Below are 19766 nucleotides of genomic sequence, written 5' to 3' on the forward strand. Positions count from 1 at the left end.
AACGGTGGCAAAAAGGGCCGTCAAACGGAGGAAAAAAGTCACTCAAAGCAATGGTCTCCCTTAGCAACGGAAAGCCTGGGCTCCATTGTGGCCGTAAGTCGAGGACTACCTGTGTGGCTGGCTCAGGGATTCTGGGGGTTGAAGTCCACACATCTTAACGTTGCCAAGGTTGAGAAACGCTGATTAGGATATAAGGAGATCAATCCCCCATGAAGGAACATTGAGTGCAATCGAAACGAAAAGAAGCAGAAATCCAGCATCTACAAGGACATAATTTCACCACTGGGGTAGAGTGGAATACAGTATGGGAGGTCAACAACCTTAAATACTCAAAGAACCATTTGGACCTGTTTCCCGCAGAAAAGAAAACACCGGGAGCCACAAAATCCTTCCCACGCCTGACTATTTCCTAATCCGCCACAAAACTAGGATATGTAGTTGAATTAAACGTTCTCTTTTCTTCTGAAAGTTTTCTTCTCTTGGATCTAACCATGGTTGGCCTACCGGGGGTTGAAAAGCTCAAGAAATCACGTTCCAGCGGGTGCCGCACATTGACGTATATTTTGAGCAAGAGGGAGCCGCAGCAGAGGGATGAAAGAGCCACATGCGGCTCCGGAGCCGTGGGTTGCTGACCCCTGGCGTAGCACATTTTCTACAATTGTTTTAAGCCCAGCCAAGGTAAAGGTACAGGAAACAGCAGTGCGTGCAACCCAAACCAGGGGTTACGAAGTGCATCGTGCATTTCCACGGTGAGGTTGCATGCACTACAGTAGGCTGGCAGTTTTCACATCTCCTGTCCTTCATGATAATCTTTCCATGGGGCAAGGGGGGGGGGGAGTATCAGACCATAAAAGAAGGCCAAAGGTCAAGAGAACCCTGTTTGTGGAAGGTTGGATGTCAGAGCGGTGGAAGTGGGACATGCCGTTGTCGTTGTCTACCTGTCTGGCTACAACAGAAAGTCTGCATTCTGCACATAAACGCTATATTTTTGCAGGGCTCACCTTTCCCACAGAATGCAAGTCCTTCGAAGTCTATCCAGATTTCGACTGCTACCGATTTCTACTTTTGGGAGAAGTTGGGGGGAATTTTCCTCCCACCCACTTTCAATCGGACATAGCAAACCAGATCACCTTTCCCCCTCCCCTCAACCTGGGGTGGTCCCAGTAACTGGCTGGAAAAAGACATCTGGCCAGAGGTTCAATCTGCCTAGGATCTCTCCACCCAATAGGTCCCTTCATTTGATTTTGGTGTCTTGCTGCTGAGCAATGAGCTTTCTGGATTACCTCGTAAAATAAATAACAGAGTTTGGAAAGGGACCTTGCCCAGACAGAACAATTGGGGCGGTGGGGAAATTCACTTTTTTTTTTTTACTACCAGTTCTGTGGGCGTGACTTGGTGGGGTGTGGCAGGGGAAGGATACTGCAAAATCCCCATTCCCTCCCCATTCCTGGGGGGAAGGAGATTGCAAAATCTTCATTCTCTCCCCACTCTAGGGGAAGGATACTGCAAAATCCTCATTTCCCTCCCCACTCCTGGGGGGAAGGAGATTGCAAAATCTTCATTCTCTCCCCACTCTAGGGGAAGGATACTGCAAAATCCACATTTCCCTCCCCACTCCTGGGGGGGAAGAAGATTGCAAAATCTTCATTCTCTCCCCACTCTAGGGGAAGGATAGTGCAAAATCCTCATTTCCCTCCCCACTCCTGGGGGGAAGGAGATTGCAAAATCTTCATTCTCTCCCCACTCTAGGGGAAGGATACTGCAAAATCCCCATTCCCTCCCCACTTCTGGGGGGAAGAAGATTGCAAAATCTTCATTCTCTCCCCACTCTAGGGGAAGGATACTGCAAAATCCACATTTCCCTCCCCACTCCTGGGGGGGAAGAAGATTGCAAAATCTTCATTCTCTCCCCACTCTAGGGGAAGGATAATGCAAAATCCTCATTTCCCTCCCCACTCCTGGGGGGAAGGAGATTGCAAAATCTTCATTCTCTCCCCACTCTAGGGGAAGGATACTGCAAAATCCCCATTCCCTCCCCACTTCTGGGGGGAAGAAGATTGCAAAATCTTCATTCTCTCCCCACTCTAGGGGAAGGATACTGCAAAATCCACATTTCCCTCCCCACTCCTGGGGGGAAGGAGATTGCAAAATCCTCATTTCCCTCCCCACTCTAGGGGAAGGATACTGCAAAATCCTCATTTCCCTCCCCACTCCTGGGGGGAAGGATATTGCAAGATCCCCATTCCCTCCCCACTCTGGGGCCATCCAGAGGTGGTATTTGACAGTTCTCCAAACTACTCAAAATTTCTGCTACCAGTTCTCCAGAACCGGTCAGAACCTGCTGAATTTCACCCCTGCATTGGGGGTGGAAACTGGAGAATGATGGTCATCTCCCCCAAATAATACCACCCTTTCCTATTAAAGTTGAAGGTGATGATCCCAAGTAAGGGGCTGCAAGCCGCATCCCCCCCCCTTTGGAATTTTGTGGCAGAAATTTCCACAGAGACTGCCTAGATGTTGAATCGTGTTGTGGTTGAGAAAGAAAATTTATTCATGGATGGTGAAGTCAACTAATTCCACAGCCTATTTTAGGCTTCACCAACATCTATTTGGAAATGCCAAATTATTATCCAGCTCAAGCCCCATCTCTGGGCCGAGACTCCAATACCATACAATTATCCAAGAAGCGCAATCGGAAATTCAGAGCCTGTAAACCCTCTCCTCCTGCCGGGTTCAACCATTCACCCCCCGCTCCCCAAAAAATGCATTTTTCCCGCCGCCCCCAGTCCCAGGAAAAGGCAGAGAAGCGGTTGACTCCAGAGCCAGCTGGTCAATTTTGGCTGAAGATGAAACCTCCAGTCGAGCTGATCTCCCGGAGAAGGTTGGCCAGGGACGACGGATCGGTGGGGTAGGTCCCCTCCACCAGCCTAGCCGGGGGAATCTCCCTCCAGACATTTCCTCCAGAGGTGGGGGCTTGTTTTTCACTCCCGCGAATCCGTTGCTGACTTCCGCACCACGCGTCACGCTCCATCTAGGCTGGCTTGAAGCGCCTTGCCCGAACGGAGGTCCCCCTGTAAACCAACAGGACAACCTACCCGCTGGCCGACCCAAGAAGACCCTGGAGAACCCAACCCAACTCAACTCAACTCAACCCAACCCAACTCAACCCAACCGGGCCTGGTTTGGCGAAAAACAGTCTCCCTCCGCCCCTACCCAAGGCGCGCCCAGGTGCGTTCGGCTGCCCCTCGCCCCCCCCACCTGCCCGAGACGCCCCCTCCCCTCTCACCTCGACCCTGGGCTTGCTCTGCAGCAGGTGCTCCAGGTAGAGGTCCGAGAGCGCCGTCCTCATGCTGCCGCTGTCCCCGCTCCGCTCGGATTTCAGCGTCATGGTGCGTCGGGGGTTGGCGGGGGCGAGAGGCGATCTTCTCCGGCGCTCCTCTGCGCGCTTCAGCCGGTCGGGGCGAAAGGACCGAGCAGCCGTCAGGCGTCGGGAAGGGAACCGAGGAAGGAGGGTTTGGAGAGCTGGGCCCGCCCGCTCAGCCGCCGGGAGGGGCCAAACGGGAGGGATCTCCCCCCCCCCACCCCGCCAGCCTGCTGGGCTCCTTTCGCGATTCAGTTCAGCCCGGGGCATCGGGCGGAGGCGCAACCGCGCAACCATCAGAGGCTGGGCCCCGCCAGGGGGTCCCTCTTGCCGCTGTGACTCCTCGCCGCCCTTCCCCACCCGGGTGCAGGCCTTGCTTGCAAAGCAGAGGGGAGCTCCCGCGCGAAGTGGGGGTGCCAGGCCGCAGGAATAGGGGTTCACCTACCAACCACCAGGGTTCCACTGGGTTATGTTTCTTGGAAAACAGGGTTTATGGCTTCGGCAGTGCTCCCATCTCCCTCAATAAGTATTGGCTTATTATCCCAAAGGTGTTTTTTTTTTCCTCAAGAGGCCACTGGACTTTCTGGTTTTTCTTTTGAAGCGGTCTCACTTCTCATCCAAGAAGCTTCTTCAGCTCTGAGCAGACGGTGGGACATGGAAGGATTTATACTCCTTGCAGGCAGCTGGTCATTTGCATCTTTTTAGAGGGTCCTTGAAGCACTTGGAGTTTTATCTGTTTCCTCGGGGTCACCTGAGTCCTGCAAATGGTTCCTGTAGTCTGCAATTTTTCCTCTGGAAATCCATCCCTGCTCCCCCACCATTCCAAGGGTGTTCATCCCAAATTGTACAGCTAAAAGTCTGTAGAGATTCTCAGTCATCCATGTCGTGGCTGTCCCAAACCAGACACCAAGAGCACCACTCAGGTGACCCTGAGGACACAGGTAGACCTCCAAGTGGCCTCAACAACCCTCTAAAAGGATATAAAGAACCAGCTGTCTGCAAGGAATATAAATCTTTCTATTCTCCACCATCCAGTGAGAGCTGAAGAAGCTTCTGGGATGAGAAATGAAATGTCTTCAAAGAAAGTAAGGTTCTACATTTAGGCAAGAAAAACAAAATGTACAGGTACAGTATAGGTGGTACCTTCCTCAATAGTAGTAACTGTGAGAGGGATCTTGGAGTCCTAGTGGACAACCATTTAAGTATGAGCCAGCAGTGTGCAGCAGCTGCCAAAAAAGTCAACACACTTCTAGGCTACATAAACAGAGGGATAGAATCAAGATCACGTGAAGTGTTAATACCACTTTATAATGCCTTGGTAAGGCCACACTTGGAATACTGCATTCAGTTTTGGTCTCCATGATGTAGAAAAGATGTGGAGACTCTAGAAAGAGTGCAGAGAAGAGCAACAAAGAGATTAGGGGACTGGAGGCTAAAGCATATGAAGAACAGTTGCAGGAACTGAGTTTGTCGAGTTTAATGAAAAGAAGGACTAGGGGAGACGTGATAGCAGTCTTCCAATATCTCAGGGGCTGCCACAAAGAAGAGGGAGTCAAACTATTCTCCAGGGCACCTGAGGGCAGGACAAGAAGCAATGGGTGAAAACTAATCAAGGAGACAAGCAACTTAGAACTAAGGAGAAATTTCCTGACAGTGAGAACAATTAATCAGTGGAACAGAAGTTGCCTCCAGAAGTTGTGAATGCCCCAACACTGGAAGTCTTTAAGAAGATGTTGGATAGCCATTTGTCTGGAATGGTATAGGGTTTCCTGCCTGGGCAGGGGGTTGGTCTAGAAGACCTCCAAGGTCCCTTCCAACTCTGCTATTGTATTGTAAATACCAGAAAGTCTTGGGGAAAAAAGCACCTTTGGGACAACCATGACGTGGATGACTGAGAGTCTGCATAGAAAGATTGGCTTATTGAGTACACCAAGGGTATGGAAGCAGTGGTTTAGGGTACAGCATGGTCCCCAGATGCCAGCTGGGAGGACTAATGCCTGTCCTCCTGAGAGCTGCCTTTGCAAAAAGATCAGATTATCAGGGTGGTGGAGAATTTGGATCATGTTTTCTTGGGCTGGCCTCCAAGTAAGTCATCTGGAGTTTTGCAATCACTCTGCACTAACCCCAAGACTGTGTAACTCCACCTCACACCTATTGTGTTCATCTGGCAGAGCACCTGGAGGAAAATCATAACCTAGCAATAAAAGCCAGTTCTTTACTGTCTTTCAGAGTCTGATGTTTTGTATCCCTCACCAGCTAAAAGCAGTCGCCTCTTAGGGTAGCAGGTTTGTGTTGACTAATGTTCGATTTCCTTGGCTTTGATTTAAAGCAGGGCTGCCCAATTTTTGTGGAGTTTAACTTCCAGAATTCCCCAGCCAGCGTGGACAGTTAATTCTGGGAGTTCAAGTCCATAAGTCTTAAAATTGAATGATTTGGGGGGCTCTGGCAAGTTTCAAAATAAATAAACAGAAGACAACAAATGTTGAAAAGATTGGGCTGCCATTTGTCTCCTGCTTGGGTGGGAGGTTGGACTAGACCAATGGAAGGGATCTTGGAGGTCTTTAGTGCAAACCCCTGCTCAAGCAGGAGAGCCTCAACCATTTCAGACAACTGGCTGTCCAATCTATTCTTGAAAAGTAGGGACCACCTTTGGTGGGAAGGTAACAGCATTCTGTGCACCTTCTGCATTTAGTCATGCCAGCCACATGACCACGGAGACATCTTCGGACAGCGCTGGCTCTTTGGCTTTGAAACAAAGATGAGCACCGCCCCCTAGAGTCAGGAATGACTAGCACATATGTGCGAGGGGAACCTTTACCTTTATTTTATCAAAGATGCTTTTTATTATTTCAGATGTTACCAATACTTGCCTCTGATCATCCGTTTAAACAATGGCAGAAGGATATTTCTAGGTTTATGTGGTAAGGGAACCCCCCCCCCCAAGAATTAGTTTTAATTGTCAAAATTGCACCCCTCTGATTTAAAGCAAGCAGTTGTCCCTTGTGACCACAACTTGGGTCACTTGTAAGCTTGGCGCCTTCGGTGAACCTGGCCAACTATGGTTCATTCAGAATCATGGTTAAGCAAACCATTTGCCACCACCATGGGCTGTGGCAAAGCCACACTGCTTTGTGTTGCAAGCAGCAGACCTCCCTTCATAACAAAGAACTGTTGTTTGATATCTGCAACTCATCCCCCTTTTCTCTCATGGATGAATTTTCCACGGGAAGCAAAATCATGGGAATGGAAGACCAAATCTGAGCCGCCTTGCGAAATCCCCAGGAAGGAATTAAGGGCCATTGCGCAATGAAATAATTGCTTGGAAATCTTTGTGAAACTGATGCAACTACAGCTGTTGTTTCACAGCTGAGAGATTTACATGCCTGTAATCCTGAAGGAAACCTATTGGGGGAAAAAAAAAAACTCAATAAAACCACAAAGCACACACTGGAATTGCTGTAGGTTGTTGCGTTGTCAAATCCCAGTTTTTCAGGACCTTGTAAAGGAAGCTTTGCATTTGACTGGCCTGCCCTTCCACTATGGGAGTCAAGATAATTACTGTTCCAGGGTTAACTTTTATTCAGACTGCATTACTTTCATTCCGAGATAATAGCAAAGGTTGGTCTGTTGGTGAAGTTATCAGACAAGATTGTGGATTGCAAATCAAGGACTTTCCTGGAACTTATAGGACAATATTCTGCACCTTGAAAAGTCTTCAGAAGGTGGGCCAGCAAAACACTGATTCCTTCAAGAAGCTGCATTTCAGTCCAGAAGAACCCTGAGAAGAGACAGAAATATAAATAAGGATTTGAATTACTATTAGGTCATGTAGGAAAAATGTAGCCTCTACATTTTTTTAGCTGGGTTTTGGATACATTTTTGCTATTGTTTCATTCTTAAACATAGGGAAGCAGTGGCTCAGTGACTAAGACCCTGAGCTTGTTGATCAAAAAGGCTGGCAGTTTGGTGGTTCGAATCCCTAGTGCCGCGTAACGAAGTGAGTTCAAAAGCACATAAAAATGCAAGTAGAAAAATAGGAACCACCTTTGGTGGGAAGATAACAGCGTTCCATGCGCCTTCGGCATTGAGTCATGCCGGCCACATGACCACGTAGATGTCTTCAGTCAGCATTGGCTCTTAAAGATTGAGATGTGCACCACCCCCTAGAGTTGGGAATCACTAGCACATATGTGTGAGGGGAACCTTTACATTTACCTTATATGTGTGTGTGTATGTGTGTGTGTTGCAATTGTGCTGATAAATAAATGAAGGGAGACTAGTATAGATCTATTTAGCTCTCATCAGCTAGAGATCTATACCAGTCTCTCTTTATTTATTTATCAGCACAAATGCAACACAAATGTAACAAGGCAACATAAAAAAAATGGCTTTCTGCCTGGATGGCTCCCAGAGTGAGCCGATAGACAGAAAATGGAAGCAGTATGCTCCCTCCCATATTTGGGCATACCAGGGGTTGTGACACAATACATACATACATACATACATACATACATACATACATACATACATACATACATACATACAAACATTGTATGTATGTATGTATGTATGTATGTATGTATGTATGTATGTAAACTTTTCAGCCACACTTCCTTGTCCTTTTAGCTCTTTTTCTCTTTCTCGCTCTATATATTTGTGATATTTTTTTTTGCTTTTCAAACTTTGAATAAAATTATATGCTAAACCAAAAGTGGGTGTTGTTGCTGATATTTGGCCTATTTCAAACCTATTACTCACGCGTAATAGCACAGAACGCATTGAAACCAAGCATGATGTGAGTTTATCAAGCTTCGCTGTAGTCTTGTTGACATTGGAGATGTTATGTCTGTCTCCTTCTCCTGGAATTTTTAGAGATACATTTTCAAACCAGCTTTCAGCCGAGCGCTCTTTCCTCTTGGGTATCTCCTGTGCTATTTAAATCTGCCCACTGAAAAAGCCAGCTGGGTTCACCCTTCCCCCTTTATTTTCCGACGATGTCTGACTTCTTGCACAATGAGATGGTATAATTGTGGAAGGTCACACGGGGTCATCTTGGAACAACTGAGTTATTACAGGCTCAGCTTGGAGGAACATCTGTGTTTTGGTGCAACTGAAGACTCCAGCAAGGAGTGGCTTGACACCCTTAGAACAGACTCTGGAGCAGAGTGCAGACCTTACTCAGCAGATTAGGCAGGAGTTCTCCCAAGTGTAACAAGGCTTTCTTGCTACGGTTTGCAGAAAACGAAGGCCTAAAGGTAAAGGTAAAGGTTCCCCTCGTACCTGTGTGCTAGTCATTCCCAACTCTAGGGGGCAGTGCTCATCTCCTTTTCAAAGCCGAAGAGCCAGCGCTGTCCGAAGATGTCTCCGTGGCCATGTGGCCGTCATGACTCAACGGCGAAGATGCACGCAACGCTGTTACCTTCCCACCAAAGGTGATCCCTATTTTTCTACTTGCATTTTTATGTGCTTTCAAACTGCTAGGTTGGCAGAAGCTGGGACAAGTAACGGGAGCTCACTCCATTACGCGGCACTAGGGATTTGAACCGCTGAACTGCCAACCTTTGTGATCGACAAGCTCTGCGTCTTAGCCACTGACCCACCGTGTCACTTAATGAAGACCTAGCACATTGCTATTCTCTCCAATTGGTTACCTGCCTAATGTGGGACTTATACACCTTCCATGGTGGTTAGAGGAAGTGCAGAATGTGAGAACAACAGATTAGGGAAAGCCTGATATAAACAGATGGATGTCAGGCATGAAAGATCAGATCCACATGGAAAAGTCCAATTAAACCGATGTATTCCTAAAAACTTATGCACTCAGGGGTGTCAAACTGGTGGCCCATGGGCCGGATGTGTCACGTCCACCCCAGCACCGCAAATGGGAAAAACATCTCAAAACGTCACGTGATGGCAATATGACGGGGCGAGTTTGACACCCGTAAACTAACTAGTTAACACCTGCTTGGGGTTAGATAAACATCAACAGGATTCACGGGAGGTTTCGATTTAGTTCACTTGTGGCGACATAAGGATTCTAGACTGATTCCTTTCTTAACCCCACCCGCAGTTCTGCCACTCCTTCTCCTACAATGGGTATTTCTCCAAGACTTTAAAGGAAATTCATGCAGGCTGTTATGCAAACAAGTGGTACCTAACTCTTCATTTTCTAAAATCCATGTTCAATTTCTAGAAGTTTGCCCTCCTTCCAAGATTGAGACCTGGAGTGAATTACAATTCCCCAGAAGTGACTTTCAACATACAACTCACTTACGTGGCACAGCAAAGAAGAGACATGACCACAAAGATAACTGGGAAGGCATACAGTGCTCCTCTAGGGAAGGAGTGAGAGACGTGAGCCCAGAGATCATCCAGGTATTCTGACAACCAGGACCGACGGACACCTATGGGGGTCAACCAAAAAGATCCCTCAGCTTCTGAGGCAGAATTGTATCATTTCCCCCAATTTCTTGTGGGAGAACGAAACACAAAACACATTTTTCAACCTGAAATGGGAAGAACTGAGGATAAACCCTTGGCTAAACATGTAACTGCTGTTTATAAAAGCCCGTTTTTGCCTTATTTTCTTTTCATCTTTTCATGTAAAAGGCAGGAAACAGCCAGAGGACAAATCGTTGTGAGGGGAAATGAAAACGTAAGATAGGCATGAAAAGATCTCATGCGTTAGACTTAATGGGTCAGTGTAGCTTTCATTACATTTAGATCAGTGTTTGTCAAACATAACGACTTTAAAACGTGTGGACTTCCACTGCCAGAATGGTGACTGGAGAATTTTGGGAGTCAAATGTCCAGACTTTTTAAAACTGTCAGGTTTGAAAAACGCTGATTAAGGGAGTGTGGCCTGCCCTCCCCTACCAGCATAATAATCATTTTTATGTTTTCACTAAACCATTTTCCCTGCAGATCCTGGAATGGTTTGTCTAAACTTTGACCAATTGGGTGCTAGAAACCAGACAGCTGGTTTACTAGATTTTCATAAATTAACAGTTGGAAGGGACCTTGTAGGTCATCCAGTCCAACCCCCTACCCAAGCGGACCCTACACCATTTCTGACAGATGGCAATCCAATCTCTTCTTGAAAGTCTCCAGTGATGAAGCTCCAACAACTTCTGAAGGCAACTTCTGTTCCATTGGTTGATTGCTCTCACTGTCAGAAAATTTCCACTTATTTCCAGGTTGAATCTCTCCTTATGCAGTTTCCATCCATTATTCCTTGTCTGGCCTTCAGGTGCTTTGGAAAATAACTTGACACTGCTATCATGTCCATGTGCTAAACAGTTTCATTTTCCTTATGAAAGATATTTAAGAATACTTCCTCCTTTTATCAACATGAACTTTTTGCATTTTAGAGGGGCCAAAGGTTTCTCACCCATCTCAGTAATCTAATGTCCAAATTCTTTTCAGTATGTAGGTACGGATTTATGGCACCTGTATATTGCTGAACCAACAACAAACTTGAATAACAATTTATTATTGTATCTCAGTTGCATTAATATATAAACTTATATTTCGAACAAGCAACTTTTTGTCTAGCTTTCCCAAGAGGCAGCTGAAAAGTAGGCGCAGAAACAAGGCAAAGAGATGAAAAATTTATAAGCAAACCTGAACTGGACAGACAGTTTGGAAGAATAGGTGTCATAAGGTTATGTAACCATTTTAGTATCTAAATTTTTTAACTACATATAGCTGGGGGACATGAGCAAGAAATACTTTGGGGTACATGCTGGTATCTGATTGGTAATTAGGGGAGAGAATACTGGGCTGAGTATTCAATAATTCAACCAGAATTATTGTTATGTTTTTAAACTTTTATCCAGTTTACAGATTAATAGAGTTGGAATTGAATTGAATTTGAATTGAATTTATTGCATTTATATGCCGCCCTTTTCCCCGAAGGGGACTCAGGAAGGGACCTTGTAAGTCATCTAGCCCAACCCCCCTGCCCAAGCAGATCCTGCACCATTTTTGATAGATGGCAATCCAGTCTCTTCTTGAAAACTTCCAGTGATGAAGCTCCCACAATTTCCCAAAGCAACTTCTGTTCCATTGGTTGATTGTTCTCACTGTCAGAAAATTTCTCCTTATTTTCAGGTTGAATCTCTACTTTCATCCATTATTCCTTGTCGGGCCTTTGGGCGTTTTGGAAAATAGTTCGACCCCCTCCTCTCTGTGGCAGCGCCTCAAATATTGGAAGTCTGCTATCCTCTCTCCCCTGGTCCTTCTCTTCAATAGCAATAGCAATAGCAGTAGACTTATATACCGCTTCATAGGCCTTTCAGGCCTCTCTAAGCGGTTTACAGAGAGTCAGCATATTGCCCCCAACAATCTGGGTCCTCATTTTACCCACCTCGGAAGGATGGAAGGCTGAGTCAACCCTGAGCCGGTGAGATTTGAACCGCTGACCTGCTGATCTAGCAGTAGCCTGCAGTGCTGCATTTAACCACTGCGCCACCTTGGCTCTAGACTAGCCATGCCCACTTCCTGCAACCGTTCATTGAATGTTTTAGCCTCCAATCCCCTAGTCATCTTGCTCTTCTCTGCACTTTTTCTAGAGCAGTGTTTCTCAACCTTGGCAACTTGAAGATGTCCGGACTTCAACTCCCAGAATTCCCCAGCCAGCATCCGCTGGCTGGGGAATTCTGGGAGTTGAAGTCCGGACATCTTCAAGTTGCCAAGGTTGGGAAACACTGTTCTAGAGTCTCAACATTTTTTTTATAGGGTGGTGACCAAAATTGCATGCAGTATTCTAGGTGTGGTCTTACTAAAGCTTTATAGAGTGTTATTAGTACCTCACTTGATCTGTCCTTGCAACTTAAGATTGCATTGGCTTTTTTAGCTGTCACTGCACACTTCTGGCTCATATTTAACCGGTTGTCCACTAAGACTCCAAGATCCCTCTCACAGTCACTGCTATTAAGCCTGGTTTCACCCAGTCTATATGTGTCCTTTTGGTTTTTCTTACCTAAGTGTAAGACTTTACTTTTCTCTACACTGAATTTCATTTTTTGAGACAGGGCCCAGTGTTCAAGTCTGCCAAGTCCATCTGGATCTTGAACCCATCATCTAGGGTGTTGGCTATTCTTGCCAGTTTAGTACCACTTTGTGACTCTAGGCCTCCTGAGCTAGAGAAGACCTTTCCCTCCATGGGAGGCCATTCCACCCAACCATCGTGTGGCTCTTTTCAAAACTTACGTCGGATCGTGTGTCCAAGATTTCCAGTCTTTGGCCCCGTGGTCCCCCGTAGGGGCACAGAGGGTTGCTTCAGCTGCTTTTCAGGTCTGCGTATTCTAAGCCTGAGGTGGGGCATCCTAAACCTGTAAACGCCCCAGACACAGACTGGAGACGTGGCCATCGAGAGCACCTGGAAGCAGACTATTTCTTGCCACATGACATCCATGATCAGATGCAGGTCAGGTCAGTTAGAACTGCATCATGGACACACACATGCATGCACAACCACTACAGTGCAAATTTGGGGAAGCACTGGATCACCGAGAAGGTCATTCGAAGTCAATCAAAAGTGTAGAACCAAAACAGTTCCCTAATGGTCAGAAACCAGAAGGCCCTCCACAGTCCCTAAGCAATAAACCAATATATTCTGGGGACTGATGATGGACCCAGCATGCCGTTTATAATCCTTCTAAGGGGCTCCTCTCAACAAGCTGCAGATCCAAATCAAGGGATGCCCAGAGGAGTTCAACTGCTCGCATACATGGAACCTGGCAACCTTTATGATGTCACTTAAGCCTCTGTAACACAACCTTCCTCCACTCAGTGTCTTTCAGACGTGTTTGGACCATAATATTCCAGGCAGAGTTTCAAGGGGGGTGAGGGGAAGGGGTCTTTCCCATTCACAGGATCAAGCTATCATGGAGGTGCGTGTATGCGCAGAGACATGCGTGGCAGTGTTGCCTGTCAAATATCTTTGCTATGTCTGAAGGAATGCTTCTCATCATGGAAATATACCATGGTGTAGGTAGGAGAGGAACAGCCCGAGGGTGGAGTCAAACAAGCCATCAGCCTAGAACTGTGATGGAGAACCTATGGCACCTGTGCCAAAGATGGCACGTAGAGCCCTCTCAGTGGGCACCCATGCCGTTGCGAGCTGCTCTTCTGTTTTTCGGAGTGCCAGAAAATGGCCCCAAAACAGCCTGAAAATGACCTGAAAAACAGCCTGAAAATGACCTGAAAAACAGCCTGAAAATGACCCCCAAAACAGCCTGAAAATGACCCGAAAAACAGCCTGAAAACAGCCTGAAAATGACCCAAAAACAGCCTGAAAATGACCTGAAAAACAGCCTGAAAATGACCCCAAAACCAGCCTGAAAATGACCCCCAAAACATCCTGAAAATGCCCCCAAAACAGCCTGAAAACAGCTTACAAATGACCGCCAAAATAGCCTGAAAATGACCCAAAAAACCTCCCTGAAAATGACCTGAAAAACAGCCTGAAAATGACCCCAAAAAACAGCCTGAAAACAGCCTGAAAATGACCCAAAAACAGCCTGAAAATGACCCAGCACGCACTCATATATGCACTTGCACACAAATTCCGGTTTGGGCATTCGGTGCTGAAAAGTTTCACCATCACTGGTCTAGAATCAATCTCAAATGGTCTGAGTTTAACTTCTTGGATTTTGCTGAGCCTCACCAAGTGCCAATTTAGAGTTGACCATTAATTGACTCCATGTTTCTGAAAAGGCATGATGTGTGGTCCCGATCCTTCATGCCTGAGGGCAGGGGTGGCATTCTCTTGGTTCAGACCAGTTCACCCAAACAGTTAGTGGAAATTGCAGGGCGCCCTGGCCACCGACCCATCCTGGCTCTATGGTTCCCATTTAGGCCCTTTTTTCGCCAAAAACACAGAAGGATGAGTGTGTGCTGACATTTGTGAACCGGTAGGGAAGGTAAGTGAATACCGACACCGCCTGATGGATAAGCTGGGATGGTTTGGAAATCCCTCCTTTATTCATTAAGATTTGGGCCATTTTTTTTATGATGAAGGACGTTTAAACAATCATAGTTAAATAAAAATGGAAGTATAAGGGTAACATGTATAAATATCTGAGTTAAAATACTATGGCAGAAGATATACGATTGTTTTCTTATTGGAAAGATGCAGGCTGATAGATGGCAGAATATAACTTAAAACTAGTGAAACTTAGTGAAACTTAGTAATAGTAGATATAACTAAATACATAATTGAGAATGATGATAATGTATACAATGTGTAGTGTTATGATAAGTAATAATTGGATATGAATACTGAATGATAACCATGAAAGGAAGATTAGAAATCCCTTTGGATTTTATACAAAAGTCATTTTAAAAAAAGAATCAAGCTAGATACAGTTAGGTTTTGATTATTAGGGGTAAAATGTTATGATACAGGATATAGTTAAATAAAGGAGGGATAACGATGATAACCTATATACATATACATGAGTATAATATAAGGAAACTAGATGAAAACTGCCAACAGCGATTTGGAAAGGAGGATTAGAAAAGTCTGTTTTTAAATATTATGGATGTTTAGCTAGAATAGGACATAAGGATTCAGTGTTATTGGAGGATTTTAGAAATATTAAATGAAATGACAGTATGTGGTTATGTATTAAATTTCGGTATAGTTTATGCTGAAGGACGTTTAAACAATTATAGTCAAACATAAATGGAGGTATAAGAGTAACATGTATAAATATTTGAGTTAAAATACTTGAGTTAATATGAATTATGCTTGATGACTGTGGAAGAGATGCATGAAAACCTTTTGTAACCAACTGATACACTTTCTACAGTATGTATGGATGAGAATTTTTTTAATGTTGTTTCTTATGTTTAAAAATAAAAAAAAATAGCAAAGAAAAAAGATTTGGGCCATTTTGTGGTGGAATATGTTATATCCTTGCCTGTCCAAAATCTCCCCCACCCTCTCTAACCATGATGCAAAGCTCCCTTGGTTTTCTTACCATTGGTCTTCGTTGTGTACAAGTTGTGACTCTTACATCCTGTTTCGAATTTTACTGGTCTGTGCTCTTTGGGGTAGTCTTTGGACTGGCCACCATTCTGTAATCTTGGAAAAGAATGCCCTTGGAAAGATGAAGTGAAATAAAATAATAAACCAAGCTCTTCTGAATCACTCCTAGGTTGCATTTGGAAACCTTAAAAAGCTTCATTCCACACTGGGTAATTAATTATTATCAGTATTAATGCTGACTTAGTCAGCTGAAAAGACTTTGCGCTGGGGCATCCGTCAAGAAAAACAAGGGGAGAAAGTACAGATCTTCAGGAGATAAACATTATTTAATTACATGGCTGTATTCTTCAACTACATTCATGCCTGTGTCGAGCAAATGATATGCAAATGCTGAATATATGGTTGGTCCCAAAATTCTTCTGCTGTTTCATTGGGGTGCCATGGAGAAGAAAGGTAACCTAGCTAGAAATTGTAGTTTCAGTACTGATCCTATGAGAATATTGACAGTGTTCTGAGTGAGATGGCTACTGAACATACTCTGAACAACAGTTCTGAACATCTGAAGGACCCGCCTGTACGGGATTTTTCCTAACAGGATTGAGGACAAGAGTGGCTCAATTAGGCTAAATTTCCTTAACAAAAATTGGGGACAAGAGTGGCTAAAAGAGAGAGAAACAATCTCCCTTTAGACAGTTGCTAGAAGCAAAATGAAGTTTACTGGTAGCTTAACCACCTCAGATATGGATATCCCTACTAGTAGAGATGAATTCAGCATATTAAAAAGCAGAGACATCACCCTGCCAACGAAAGTGCGTATAGTCAAGGCTATGATTTTCCCAGTTGCAATGGATGGCTGTGAAGGTAGGACCATAAGGAAGGCTGAGCACCAAATAATTGAGGCCTTTGAACTCTGGTGCTGGAGAAGACTCCTGCAAGTCCCTTGGACTGCAAGGTGATCAAACTGGTCAGTCCTAGCGATCAACCCTGGCTGCTCTTTAGAAGGTCAGATCCTGAAGATGAACTCAAATACTTTGGCCACGTAATGGGAAGGAAGGACTCCCTGGAGAAGAGCCTCATGCTGGGAACGATTGAGGGCAAAAGAAGAAGGGGATGAGAGAGAATGAGGTGGCTGGATGGAGTCACCAAAGCAATAGGCATGAGCTTAAATGGACTCCGGGGGATGGTACAGGACAGGAAGGCCTGGAGGAACGTTGTCCATGGAGTTGCGATGGGTCGGACATGACTTCGCAACTAACAACAACAGGGATGAATTAAAGAGTAGCAGCAAACAATTTGTTCAACTGAACAGCCTCTTGATTTGACAGATGACAATTCTGATCGGTCCCATCCTACAAGAATGTTTGTAGTCCAATGTCAAACCAAGGCTGGGTCTAGTAAAGGATAAGTCTATGGTTCACTTTGAGACATGCTGACTAGATGTTTTGGCCTCTTACATATTATCTGGCTTTCAGGAGCTCTCTGTAGCTTCCTCAATATGTAGCAAATACTTAACCATTAAAATCTCTGCTCAGGTACTGTGTAGCCCCAAAATGAAATTTTTCCTCTCCTTAGTAGGCGGTGCTGCTGATGGTGCTTTTCTCTTCTTTTGATATTAGTGGAATCAATCAATCAGAACAGAGCTGGAAGGGACCTTTGGAGGTCTTCTAGTCCAACCCCCTGCTCAAGTAGGAGAGCCTATACAATTTGAGACAAGTATCTGTCTCAATGTCTCAGAGCCAAGGTGGCGCAGTGGTAGAGCCAAGGTGGCACAGTGGTTAAATGCAGCACTGCAGGCTACTGCTAGATCAGCAGGTCAGCGGTTCAAATCTCACCGGCTCAGGGTTGACTCAGCTTTCCATCCTCCCGAGGTGGGTAAAATGAGGACCCAGATTGTTGGGGGCAATATGCTGACTCTCTGTAAACTGCTTAGAGAGGCCTGAAAGGCCTATGAAGCGGTATATAAGTCTACTGCTATTGCTATTGCTATAATGTCTTCTTCAGAACCTCCCCTGATGAACCATCATGAGAAAGGTGACGGGGGAAGAAAGTACCCATTTCAAATCCTCCCTCCCACTAGCTAACAATGCAGAGCCGAACATAGGAATTCATGCAGCTAATGTTGTCCTGGCTCTAAGAAATCCCGCACGAAGTTTGCAAGAGAAGATATATTTACCGGCGCAGTGGTTAGAGGGCAGTACTACAGGCTACTTCTGCTGACTGCCGGCTGCCTGCAATTTGGCAGTTTGAATCTCAGCAGGCTCAAGGTTGACTCAGCCTTCCATCCTTCTGAAGTGGGTAAAATGAGGACCCAGATTGTTGGGGGGCAATAGGCTGACTCTGTAAACCGCTTAGAGAGGGCTGGAAAGCACTGGAAAGCGGTATATAAGTCTAAGTGCTATTGCAGGTTAACTCTGCCCATTGTCTGGAGTTTGATCCTGACTGGCTCAAGGTGACTCAGCCTTCCAAAGGAGGGTAAAATGAGCTTAGAGACAGCTGTAAAAGCACTGTGAAGCGGTATACATAAGTCTAAGTGCTATTGCTATATTGCTATTCCTTAATTCCAAAATGCAATTTTAACAAAACTTATCAAGCGCTATCCCATTGCAACCTTCTGCAGAGCCTTTGCATTGTTCCTTATGCAGCAAAACACCGTTGGCAAAAATACAAGGGTAACGGGAGTTTATTTTACGATGATAAATGTACAATATTGTGGTGGGCCGGGCAGGGAAGGACCCTCCTTGTTTGAGTGTTTGCAGCAAAAGCCAAAGATGGTGTCATCTGGACTTAGTAGTCCATCTGCTCTGTGTCACAGCCCAAGACTTCCATCCTCAGGGCAATATATTTGTTCCACTTGAGTGGGTGTATCCTCAAATATTTGGCAAAGAATGGGACATCCAGAAAGTTCATCACGGGCTGCAAATAATCCCGATTTCCCTGGAAAACCTGAAAAACAAGAGGATCGTAACCAGGGGTGGGCTGCTACAGGTTCGCTTGGGTTTGGGAGAACCTGTAGCTAATGTTATGGGCAGTTCAGAGAACCTCCAAATCCCACCCCTGGCTGGCCCTGTCCACACCTCCCTGCCCCTCACACACCACCCCTTCCCAGAGTCTCCATGCAGACTGTTTTGGAGGTGAGATAAGCCAGGGCCCATATGGAGGCTCGGGGAGGGGGAAAAACAGGCCTCTTGGAAGTTCCGGAAGGCTGGAAATGGGCCTGTTTCCGGCCTCCGGAGGGCCTCTGAAGCCTGGGGAATGCAGTTTTCACCCTCCCAGAGGCTCTAGGAAAGCCTCCAGGGCCTGGGAAAGATGAAAATGCCCCTCCCGCCATGGTGCAGGAGGCCAACTAGGTCATGCCCAACCAGCAGTCAGGCAGAGAACCTATTGCTGAAATTTTTGAAGCCCACCCCTGATCGTAAGACTCGCTTTTCTCAGACCTTTTCACTGATAAGCCAAAATTGACCCCACTGATAGTCCTCAACTTACAACCGTTCAAAATGTACAATGGCACTGAGAAAAGTGGCTTATGGCCGCTTTTTCACACTTACGACCTATGTAGCATCCCCACGGTCACGTGATCAAAATTCAGATTCTTGGCAACTGGTTCCTATTTATGACGGTGGCCTGTGCAATGTCCTGGGGTCAGGTGTTCCGCTTTTGCGACCGTCTTACATGCAAAGTCAATGGGGAAGCCAGATTCACTTCACCCCCGAGTTACTAACGGACCAACTGCAGTGATTCACTGAACAACTGTGGCAAGAAAGGTTGCAAAATGGGGAAACAGTCACTTATAGCAACGGTCTCCCTTAGCAACAGAAAGTTTGGGCTCAATTATGGTCGTAAGTCGAGGACTACCTGTATGACTGGCTTAGGAATTCTGGGGATTGAAGTCCACACATCTTAAAGTTGTCAAGGTTGGAAAACATTGGTTAGTATACGTTAGGAATATAATCTAACGGTTGGGTTGGTAATATATAAATCATATAGCAATGCTGTACCTGTTTCTTTAAATCATACTGTAAAATGTGATTGGTTGCTGTTTTCCTCAATCGGCCATAAGAGGGAGCCAGAATGACTGTTAGCTCTCTGTTTGTTAGATGCTGGGCTGATCTGATCTGAGTGTTTTGGAAGTTGGCTGTTAGAAAGTGCCAGGAGCTATTGTAAGTTTTGCAACTGCTCGCAAACTTTGAGTACCGTACTGTTTGTATGTTTATGGACTATATTATTTGGATTATTCCTTAACGGAAAGACGTTGATGATTGACTGTCTTATCCGTGCATGACTTGGACTGTTTGATGGACTCTAATACCTCTACTTCCAGGAAAGTAAAAGCCTATTTAAACTGCAGTGTCTCTGTATGCTGGTTTGTGTGTTCTCCAACCCAACTCTCAGAGCAATCCCCAATGAAGG

General features: G+C 45.5%; 2 protein-coding genes and 2 long non-coding RNA genes across 4 annotated transcripts in view; 1 reads left to right on the top strand and 3 right to left on the bottom strand.

Annotated features, from left to right (window-relative positions):
* The window catches only part of MPP1 (MAGUK p55 scaffold protein 1), a 38416-nt gene extending 34933 nt beyond the window's left edge, over positions 1-3483 (bottom strand). Inside the window, exon 1 of the mRNA XM_087727454.1 lies at positions 3287-3483. Within this exon, the coding sequence (XP_087583580.1) occupies positions 3287-3388 (102 nt within the window). The 5' untranslated portion in view covers positions 3389-3483. The remainder of the gene's footprint in view (positions 1-3286) is intronic.
* LOC148043174 (uncharacterized) lies at positions 2855-9943 on the top strand. Its single transcript, XR_015698311.1, has 2 exons — positions 2855-3228; positions 9555-9943. It is a non-coding gene; the product is annotated as an uncharacterized LOC148043174 (long non-coding RNA).
* On the bottom strand, positions 7009-13009 carry LOC148043175 (uncharacterized). The gene is made up of 3 exons (XR_015698310.1): positions 12575-13009; positions 9636-9765; positions 7009-7139 (listed from the first exon to the last, which is right to left on the bottom strand). It is a non-coding gene; the product is annotated as an uncharacterized LOC148043175 (long non-coding RNA).
* A 5014-nt stretch (positions 13010-18023) lies between these two features.
* The window catches only part of F8 (coagulation factor VIII), a 52326-nt gene continuing 50583 nt past the window's right edge, over positions 18024-19766 (bottom strand). Inside the window, exon 26 of the mRNA XM_087728310.1 lies at positions 18024-18302. Coding sequence (XP_087584436.1) covers positions 18144-18302 — 159 coding nt within the window. The 3' untranslated portion in view covers positions 18024-18143. The remainder of the gene's footprint in view (positions 18303-19766) is intronic.

The sequence above is a fragment of the Thamnophis sirtalis genome, unplaced genomic scaffold (genome assembly GCF_051295495.1).
Source record: "Thamnophis sirtalis isolate CommonGarterSnake01/CBP01778 unplaced genomic scaffold, rThaSir2_p1.2 scaffold_13, whole genome shotgun sequence".
NCBI classification, from domain to species: domain Eukaryota; kingdom Metazoa; phylum Chordata; class Lepidosauria; order Squamata; family Natricidae; genus Thamnophis; species Thamnophis sirtalis.